General features: G+C 34.2%; 1 protein-coding gene across 2 annotated transcripts; it reads right to left on the bottom strand.

The window, feature by feature from the left end:
- Nucleotides 1–259: 259 nt before the first annotated feature.
- On the bottom strand, nucleotides 260–2,743 carry LOC114287540 (expansin-A15). 2 transcript variants are annotated; one of them, XM_028230919.2, is made up of 4 exons: nucleotides 2,297–2,743; nucleotides 2,049–2,185; nucleotides 1,649–1,937; nucleotides 260–1,100 (listed from the first exon to the last, which is right to left on the bottom strand). In XM_028230919.2, the coding sequence occupies exons 2-4, from the start codon at nucleotides 2,173–2,175 to the stop codon at nucleotides 794–796; spliced, it is 723 nt and encodes a 240-aa protein (XP_028086720.1). In that variant the 5' UTR covers nucleotides 2,176–2,185; nucleotides 2,297–2,743; the 3' UTR covers nucleotides 260–793. The 2 variants fall into 2 exon arrangements, with proteins under 2 accessions (XP_028086720.1, XP_082755410.1); XM_082899284.1 differs by lacking the exon at nucleotides 2,297–2,743 and having other exon boundaries at nucleotides 2,049–2,251.
- Nucleotides 2,744–10,682: the final 7,939 nt, after the last annotated feature.

Below are 10,682 nucleotides of genomic sequence, written 5' to 3'. Positions count from 1 at the left end.
ATTTATATCCAAACATAACTTGAACTAATATTTTTTTTAGGAAAGTGATTTGTAAACACAAGAGGGCAAATTTTACCAATAATCCCTGTAATTTTCTTCAAATTTTATTTTGATCCCTATTATTTTAATTATAACAAATTAAACCCTCAAGTTTGTACAATATATCAATTGAGAACAATCAATAATGGAAGTCAATATTTTCAAAAACAAATTCTGAAAATTAACTCAAAAAAGTGGAACGCAAAAGTGCATTGGCACATGGAGAAATGTTGTTCCATTTATTACAAAATACATATGACCAGACAAGCTGGAGATTTATAATTCAAATTCTCACAATAGCTTAAACCAACAGGGACTATATATATGTATATTCAGCTTAAGCTGATTACAATTTACACTTACCTCATATTAGAAAGTAAAATGGCTTACTAATGGAGCTTCTCAACGACATATAATAAATTTAATGTAGTGGCAGTGTAGTAAATTTTCACCACCTCCAAAACTATCTTTATTTGGGCACATGATTCCTCATTCCAAATTCCTCAGTTCCCCTTGTTCTAAACACTCACAACCGAATTACGTTTCGAAATTCTCATTCCTCAAGATTCTCACACGATTGTAAATATTTTGGGACTTTCGTAGAAAAATTTAAAGACAGAAGATCTTTTGAAACGTAGAACTTCTGTCTCTCTCTCTCTCTCTCTCTATCACACATGAAAAGTGGCCATTGTAAGGTCATAAACATAATAACTACCCTATAGCTCTTATCCATACACACACACACGGAGAATGTCTAGCGAAACTGGCGTCCGGAAAATGTCTGGCCGAAGGACCAGCTGGGAGAGGCAACGTTATAGGAGACAACATATCGGCCATCGCTTGTTACGACCTTAAAAGAGAGGCTTTGGCCGTTGAGGTAAGAGTTGCTCTGCCAGTTCTGGCCCCAGTTTCTTGACATGGCTTGCCAGCCAGTTCTTGAGCCCTTGATGTACACAGCATGCACATCTCCAGCACCACCGACATTGGTAATGAGTACAAGGTTGAAGTAGGAGTGGCCATTGATGGTGAACCTGATTCCTCCCCTTCTCCTGCAGGGTACCCTACACAGCACGTGAAAGAAAAGGACTTAATATCCAAGATTTCAACACACAAACACACTGCATTTATGGCCCTGTTTGGTATGAAAAACTACTTATAACAATTTTGGTTTTTTAAGGCAAAAATAATTTAAGTAAATTGAAAAAAGATAGGCTTTTAACCTTTCGTTTTCTTATTATTAACTTTCAACTTGTTAGAAGTTTTACCAAACAAGCCCTATGTATATTAGAAGCGAAAATGTTGAACCATCACTTGAATTGATAATAACTTACTTGTAAGTTATGATCACAATAAATCACATTATTGTGTATGACAATTATGTAAAAATTTTATATTTGTATAACACTACTCATGCTAGAAATAATATAATTGTAGCAGTTGGATAAATTTTACACCCTATTTAAAGTAAAATAAAATATTTTCAAAGAGTTAAAAAAATAATTTTTGTGGGAAATTTTAAAAATGAAACAAGCGTCAACAACAAATACCAAATTGCCTAATTCACTTTATAATATAGTATTGATGATAAGTAATTAGAGCAAAGAACTACCTTCTGAAAGCCACAGGGACAATTCCAGCTCGGTATTGAGCAATGTGAAGGAAAACAGGCTGAGAGAGATCAAAGTGGAGGTTGGGAGGGTCACACCAACCGCCCGGCGGGCAGAAGTTGGTGGCAGTGACCGTAATGGTGCCGGGCAGGCACCACTGTGGATCATTCACACACCTAATCTGATAACAAGCTCCACAGCTCAAGCCATTGTTGAACATTGCTGTGCTCAATGCTGCTGTGTTTGTTCCATACCCTTGGCTGTACAAGTTCCCATACCCACAAGCCCCCCCTGCCAAAAAAATAAATAAATAAATGAAAATCACATTTACTAAAAATTATGTAAAATGTTGCTTTCTGTGTATGGTTTCTGTGTTCGTAGACAGTAAGTTGTGTGACATACCCATTGTGCCGGAAGCATCACCTCCTCCATAGAAGGTGGCATGAGCATTAGTCCAACCCAAATAATACCCATCAACACACCACACCATGGAGATGAAGGCTGCTAATACAATCCCTATAAGTGCCATTTTGAATTTCCTGCACAAAACAAGAGTTTTCTAAGCATTTCTTGAAAGTGTAGTGAAAGTGAAGCCCATAATTGACACTAAAACTGCCAAAAAAGGAAGAAAGAAAGAGAAAGAAAGTTACAAAGAAGATGATGATGATAATGATGATGATGAGTTTGGAAAGGAGCTGTGAGGAAATGAAGAGAACTTTTGATGGGAATAAATAGAGGGGTTTTGGAGGGAGGTGGGGACATTAGGCTTAACAACATCAGCTGACAATCGGACAAGTTTCAGCCGGTGCTTGGGATCATAACAGACTGTTAAAGTGGTGTTTGAAGGGTTGTTAATGAGGAAAAAAATGCAAGCACCTAATGGGGGGTTGAAAGGGGTTTTTGCTTTGTGGGTTAAATCTGTAATCTGAGAAATTTCTTCAATCCAATGTGTGGGTCAGAGTGAACTCTCTGGCTCTAGCGGTGGTAAAACTTTTACAGGTGAAAAACAGAATGAAGACTAGTTCTTGGTACATTGACAAATATGCATACAGATTTACGAAAATTTCACATGGGTGGGGTTCGTTCTACAATGTTATGCGTCCAACTTAAATTTGTCCAGTTCTCTAAATGATAATTTTTTATTTTTTATTTTGGTTGCTCTCTGAATGAATTTTTTATACGTAAAAAAAAAAGGTAAATATATATTTGTGAATAAATAAGGAAGACCAATGGTTTGGCGTAGGAGATAAAATGCTTCTCCTAATGATATTTGAATTCGAGTCTCATTTGTTGCGTAATGTAATTTCATTTATTTCCCTCCAACCTATTGTGAAAATAATAGAAAGGGTGGTCTAAATGCTAAGAACATTTTTGTTAGTAATATGTTATTTATTCTTATAGTTGTAATTTTATGGATATAGCTTCTTTCAAGTTGGAGAAAAACCCGGTCTATTATTGTTGAGTGTGTAGCTTATTTTGCTTCTTAATCTAAATTGTTTAGTTTTTAAGTCTTTGTGTACAAATTATCAATGAAAAAAATCATTTCTGTTATTTGTAATTACAAAATTTAACTAAATTTATCTTTAAAAATCGAATAACAAATATGATAAAATTATACAATTACAATTATTAGATTAATCTATATTTTTTTATGAATAACCTATGTATAGAGACTTAAAAAAATGTATAATTCAAATCATTGAAAAAAACCCATAATGGACTCAAAAACCCAACAGGAGTGTACTGGACTGAACATCCCCTCCAATTGTGGAGAAATTAAATCCTATTTTTATATTTCAATGTGACAGCCTAAATCAAGTCGTGTCATTATCATTTTTTTAGGGAAAATATTATACATCTTAAATTTTTTATCAAATAAATGATCAAATGTGGTGTGGATCCCACACTATTGTGGGCTCCATATCCATATGAGATATTTGATCATTTATTTAATATAAAATTTGATATCTCTGACATTATATTTTTTTAATAGATAAAAGCATAGGTGTCCCTACAGTCTCATAATGGGGTTGAAGATGCAAATTCATCTATTGATATGCCCATCATAAATCCAAAAATGATTTGGACTCCCAATTTTTCAAACCCCCAGTGACCCCCAGTGTTTTCTTATTGGCTGGAATTTTTTTTTTTTTTTTTTTTTTCTATCTGCCAATCACAGAGCCCCATGTGGAGTGGGGGTGCTGGGGTCACCCCCACTGGGGTCCCCAGCACGGTTGATCATAAATCATAACACTGTTTTAATTGCTGACAAATATTTATAGTGGCTTTTATAGACAATTCCGTATAAAAATTAAAACATGTACTTTGAAAGTAATCACTAACCTTCTACTATCAAAAGAGGCCCTTTCATTTCAAAATTTTAAAATGAAGCTCCGTTTGGAAAGTAGATTGCTTTTTAATTTTTTGATTTTTTTATTATTTTAACTTGGGGCTAAAAAGTCTGATTTGGGAAGGACTTTTGACTTTTTTGACTTTTTTTGAGAGAAAGAATGTAATGATTATAGATTGGATGTGATATTTTGTCTTATTGAATTAAAAAGCTTATTTTGTTTCTTGTGACTATTTTAGCCAAAAAAAAAATCAACAAACCAACTTCCCAAACGGAGCTTTTAAGCTTAAATGTTTGTGACATAGAATCAGCTCAAAAAAGCTCACTCATAAGTATATAGATTGCTATAAATTTTACAAGGTTGTGTGACGTTATGTATACAGATACAGTTGATTCTGTGACTGATTTTGTGGATGTAGAATAAAAGCTTGTGAATTTACAATAAAAAAGACATAAAAATTATTCTAAAATGATGTGATAATGATATTTTGTAATTGAAAAAGAGGAAATTGCAAACCAGTGAGACAATGAATAAATAATTGCACTTTAAATAGAATCTTTTTTGGTGTAACTCTAATACATAGGAAGAACTTACACCAAACACATAAATGACTTGCACTATGTACAAGAAAATTTCTATCACCATAAAGATATAAATATTCCTTCGGAGAGTTATATGTAGGTATTAATAAGTGGACTTATTGACGTTTTTCATTAAACACTATTAAAAAAACATCATTAACAATAAATTTTCAGGGACAGTTTAAAAATTGTTACAAAAAATATCACTAATTATAAGTTTTAGTGACAATTTAAAAAAATTGTCACAAGAAAATATCACTAATTTTTAACTTTAGCTATTGCTTGAAAAATTCATCACAGAAAAACATCACTAATTGTAAGTTTAAGTGACAATTTATAAAAATCATGACAAAAAAAGTCATTAATTATTAATTTTTAACGACATATGTAAAAAATAGTCATAAAATTTATTTTTAATAACAATTTTTCTAAAATTTATGTTTAATAAGATTTTATAAGAATTATATTCCATTATTAAGACATATTAATAGTTTATCATATTCTTTTATTGTCCTATTGATTAACAACTTTTCCATTAAAAAAATGTTTAAAGACAGCCTTCAAGACTATCATTAGTTTTGAAATGTGTATAAAAAAAATATATATATATATATATATATATATATATATATATATATATATGTATATATATGTGTGTGTGAAAAGTGTGTTACAATTTGTAAAAGTGTTAAATAATATTTAAAAAGTATATTAAAATTATAAATATTTTGCCTATGTTTGATTTAGTTTTGAAAGAAAAGTTTTTGAAAAGAATTTTTAAAATTTAAAAATTTATTTGGTTATATATTTTGAAAATAATTTTACAGTTTTGTAGTTCTAGTTCTGAAGTTTGGGATGATTTGTAAATTTTTTTAATTGAATAGATAGGTGTGAAAAAAAAAAATAATTGATTGATGTATAAGACGTAAGAAAATAAGAGAAAAGATAGAAAAAGTAATTGAAAATAATTTTAAAAAATTATTAAGGGTTTGTTTGGCAAGAAGAGTTTGTGGCTTTTTTAGCTATTTTAGCCACAAAAGACAAAATTGGCTATTTTAGCCACAAAAAACAAAACATCACATCCAACCCATAATCATTACACTCTTTTCTCACAAAAAAAAGTCAAAAAAGCCAAAAAGTCAAAAAGTCCTTCCCAAACCAAACTTTTTAGCCCAGGCTAAAATAGCCAAAAAGGCCAAAAAGTCAACCCACTTCCCAAACGGAAGCAAACTAAATAAATTTTGAGTTTTTTGCTCTCAAAAATGGTTTTCAAAACTAAACCAAACAAACCTTTGACTTTATTTCTTTGTCATTGACCGCCTTATAGCTGTCTCTTTGTAATTACTAATTAGCTCATTCAAAGAAAAATGCTTGGGAGCACTAATTAGTGCTCCTACTAATTAGGTGGCAGTGGGTCTCACCATTAATGATGTGATGTTTTGGTCTTAGAGTTGTATTTTATTTTATTTTTTTTTACTTTTTTAATGCATTAGTGCTATTAGTGGTGATGTTTTTAATGGGATGAATCATTGTTGCTCACTCAAATGCTAAATTCATCAAAACATGACTTTTTTTCTTCTTTACGAAAAAAAAAAAATTACAATAATATTAGGTGGCTCAAAAAATCATAATTTGAATTGCTCAAATCATTCAAAACAACGTCATTTTAAGGATAAAATAATATCATTTTAACACATTCGAATCATTCAAACCACATAAATTTAGGTTATCAAACATTTTTCAATAAAATAACTTTTTTTTTACACAGCTTTGAAGATTGATGTGCCAAGTGAAGTGACCTCTAATTAGATACTTGTAATCTTGAAATAAAAACCATAAAATCATAATTGTTTCTACAGTAGTGATTGGGGGCCCGAAAACGGGACCCCCCGAATGCCCCGATTTTTTTTTTTTTTTTTTTTTTCAGCAGACGAAGAAGAGAAGGAGGGGAGGGGAGGGGAGGGGAGGGGAGGGGAGGGGGAGGGGGAAGGGGGAGGAGGAGGAGGGGGAGGAAGGACTGGAGGGGGCCTTAAAAAATGGAGGAAGAAGACGGAGGAAGAAGAGGTGGCGATCGGCTACAGAGGCGGAGGCGCGGCGACGAGCAGAGGCGGCGATCGGCGACGGAGGCGGAGGCACGGCGACGAGCAGAGGCGGCGATCGGCGACGGAGGCGCGGCGACGCGATCGGCGACCGGCGACCTGTCTTCCCTCTCTCTCTCTCTTCTCTTTCTCTCCCTCTCCCTCTCTGTCTCTGCGAAGAAGACGAAGAAGAAGAAAATGGCGGAAGAAAAGAAAAAAAAAAAAAAAAAAAAAAAATCAAAACCCAAAACGACGTCGTTTTGGGTTTTGAGCCAAATTCGACCCACGAATTTCGGGCCCTCAAACATTACTCTTGTTTCTAATGGACTTTCTAATCATCATGTAATCATCCCTAAATCCAACATTAATTCATGAGATCTTTTGTAAGATCTATTTGAAAATGAAGCCCAATTAATAAAGTTAATCACATGGGGCCACTGATGGGGACTAATGTGATATAAAATCAGTTTTTTTTTTTTGGTTTTTTTGTTGTTTTTTTTTTTTTTAACAACACAATTTAGAATTGAAAATTAATTTTTTATGTTGTCTAAAAATTTTAAGCGATACAATTGTCAATTTTGTTTTTGTGTGAAAATTGATTTTTTTTTTTTGATAACCGAGTCCCGGGCCAGCACCCCTTCGGAGTGACGCACCTCGACTAATCTCGGGGCCCTGAGCCAATCGACCGGGCAAAGACGCAGTGGCCCGCCAGTAGCCAGCTGGGGATGAGATTTGAACCTGAAACTTAGAGAGTGTGAAAATTGATTTTGACAACTCGAAATTTTTTCAGTGCTTCATAAATTAAAAATTGAAATTAATTTATCAAACAAATTTTGTTTCTTGAAATTTGTTACAATTTTATCTGCCGCAACACACTCATATATGTACACAACACATGCAAATTTTAAGTCCCGCAGATGTTTACCAACTGAATTTGAGAAGTAAAACAATAAGAAGTCATGAAACCACAAAAGAAAATATAAAAAATAAATAAATTGTCAAAACATACAATTCTTATTAATTTGATGGCCTTGGTCCAAATGAGATTTTTGCAAGGGGATTGTTTGTCAAACTCAGCCTTAACTCTTGCATATGTTATGTTACAAATTGTTTTACTTTTTGTTTTTATACTTTCTTTTATTTTTGTTTTTATCTGATAATGATTTTATTTTGGTATGTGAGGATAAATATACAGAAAATGCCATAATAAAATTTTATATCTTTCTTTGTTTGTGGGTATATATGTAGAAATATTTGAAATTTTATTATAGAGCGGCCAATGGATTAGGTTCAAGCAGATTTGAGTCTGCCCAAATTTGGTTTTGATTGTTAGTGTGTTAGTCCACATATTTAGCTTATAAGCTAAAACCATAATAATAATTTGAGGTGTACTATGTGGAGTACACAACACTTAGGATGAATTTGAGTTATAACTTACACTTTTTTCTTTTTCTTTTTTTTTTTGTATTAATTTTGGAAAAAATTAGTCTAAAGTCCCTATTCCATTTTTAATAATGGAAGAAATCCACAATATTATTTTATAATGTCTAAGGTCCCTCAACCAAACACCCATAGATCACAGAGAAATTTGACATACCAGTGAGTTGCTCTCCCCCCACGCCTCTCTCCCTCTCTCTACAGCACTTTCCCTCTCTCTCTCTCTCTCTCTATAGACTATATTGATCATCTCTTCCTCGCCTCACAGATATGTCTTCTCCACCATAGCTAGGGTTTCTTCGTCATTTTCTTTAACACCCCATCCCTTCACATGTCATCGATATTGTCCGCTTTGAGCCACACCCGTATGGATTTGTTCTTCCCAGTAGGTCACCCATCCCAAAACTATTCCAGCCTAAGTACGCTTAACTGGGGAGTTCTACGAGGGATTTCACCACTCGGGAAAAGGCCTCGATGGAGGAAGAGTCCTAAGTTATAAAAGTAAAACCCTTATATAGTATCGAGGCCTTTTCCAAAATAATGAAATCCCTAGCAGAACTCCCTAGTTAAGCGTGCTCAGACTGGAGTAGTTCTGGGATAGGTAACCCATTGAGAAGAACAAATTTCTGCGGGCGTGGCCCAAAGCGAACAATATTGACGACATGTGAAGAGTTAGGGTGTTAAAAATGGTATCAGAGCCGACTCTTCGGAGTACTGAGTATGGGCCCTTGGCGTCTCTCAGTGCATATAGGTTGGCTTGTGAGCTGGCAAGCTACTGTACGAGGATGTGCAGCCCTAAGGGGAGTGGATTGTAAGGTCCTGGTGTCCCATATCGGGAATGGAAAGAGAGTTCCTAGGCTATAAAAATAAAAACCTGGACCCTTGTATAGTATCGTGGCCTTTTCTCGAGTGGTGAAATCCCTATTAGAACTCCCCAATTAAGCGTGCTCAGGTTGGAGTAGTTCTGAGATGGGTGACCCACTGGGAAGAACAAATCTGTACGGGCGTTGCCCAAAGTGAACAATATCGATGATATGTGAAGGGTTAGGGCGTTATATCTTCAGTCTCCTTGTCTTCCAATGTAACAACCCCAACCCATGATTAACTGATAAACCATGATTAAGGATGTCTAATACGTCATTACGATAAAATTCTGAATTAATAGCATGTGTGTGTTGCATAATTTGCATTTCTATTTGTTTGCGTAGGAATATCTGTTTGTGTTTCTATTTGTAAATTGAAAGCTTCATTCGCACCCGATTATGAAATTGACTTGGTTTATGTGTTAATTGGAATTTTTAGAACTTTATGGTAGATTTAATTGGAATGCGATTTGGAACAAATTAAATCAGAATAATTAATGGCAATTTGATTAACTTAAGTAAGCCTTCTTAATTGAGCCTATATAATGCTAATTTGACCCCATTAGTTCATTTTACACCTTCATCTCATACTCCTTAAGCTCAAAACGTGGGGAAGAGAGAGAGATAGAGAAAGAGAGTAGAAGATTGAGATCAAAGCTAGAAAAATTGGAGAATTGCTAGGAATTATCGAAGCATTGAAGACAATTTGGAACTTTAGCCAGTTTTACACTTCACATCAACCTTAGGTAAGAATTTAACTCACATTTTGTAATCTAAAGCTCAATTACATGTGAAATCAACAAGGAATTAAGTGTATTGCATAAATTCAAGAGATTAAAGTGTTTAACTTGAGAATTGAGCTAGAAATGAAGGGATTTGACTCATACATTTCATGCATGCATAATTCTCATGAATTTGAAGTTGATTCGAAGTAATTCTTCCATGCATGTCATGTTTTTGACTTAATCATGAGACCTCATCATGTTTTCCATCAATTTCCCTTGTTTGAGCGTCCTTTGAAAGGTTTAAATTTGAATAAATTTCATGCATATGTATATCATAAATTTCAAGTTTAATGTTGCACATTTGGCATTCTTTTAGGCCTTGATTTTGTGAAATGACTTTGAATTCCTAATGTTTTCCAAGATTACACAAGTTTCCTCGAGTTTTTGGCCCAAGAGAACATGAATTTCAACATTGAATTTGAGTTTTGAGCTGGGAAGAGCAATCTGGAAATTTTAAAATTTTGCCTCCCCGCTCGAGTGACCACCTTTATTTTTGCACCTTCGTTCGAGCGACAAATGGTTAGCTCGAGCATAAAATGCATGCTCCCAAAAGTTTACATGTTTTACAGACCGCTCGAGTGACAAAAATTATGCTCGAGTGAAGATCTCAATCACTGTCACGACCCAAACCCGGCCCTATGGGTTTAGTACCGTAACCGGCCAGTAATCCGAGATTACCGAAGGCCTGCTTAACAGTAATACAGTAAAACAGAGTACAGGGCCTGGCGGAAGCCAATACAGTAAGTAAATAGTGTCCATTGAGCTGTGACAGTCTGAATGCAAAAAGGCTTTTCATACATTATACAAAAACAGTACAGAACGGTATACACAATATTCACATCCATTTAACTAGGGACTCAACCCCACATAACAGTACAGAAAACATTCCGTCTGTACAAAACAGTATACAAAATTAACAGTCACACAGTACAGGGACCTAA

This window comes from Camellia sinensis, chromosome 1 (assembly GCF_055761805.1).
Source record: "Camellia sinensis isolate YWXY chromosome 1, ASM5576180v1, whole genome shotgun sequence".
Taxonomy (NCBI): Eukaryota; Viridiplantae; Streptophyta; class Magnoliopsida; order Ericales; family Theaceae; genus Camellia; species Camellia sinensis.
This window is presented reverse-complemented; position numbering and strand designations above follow the sequence as displayed.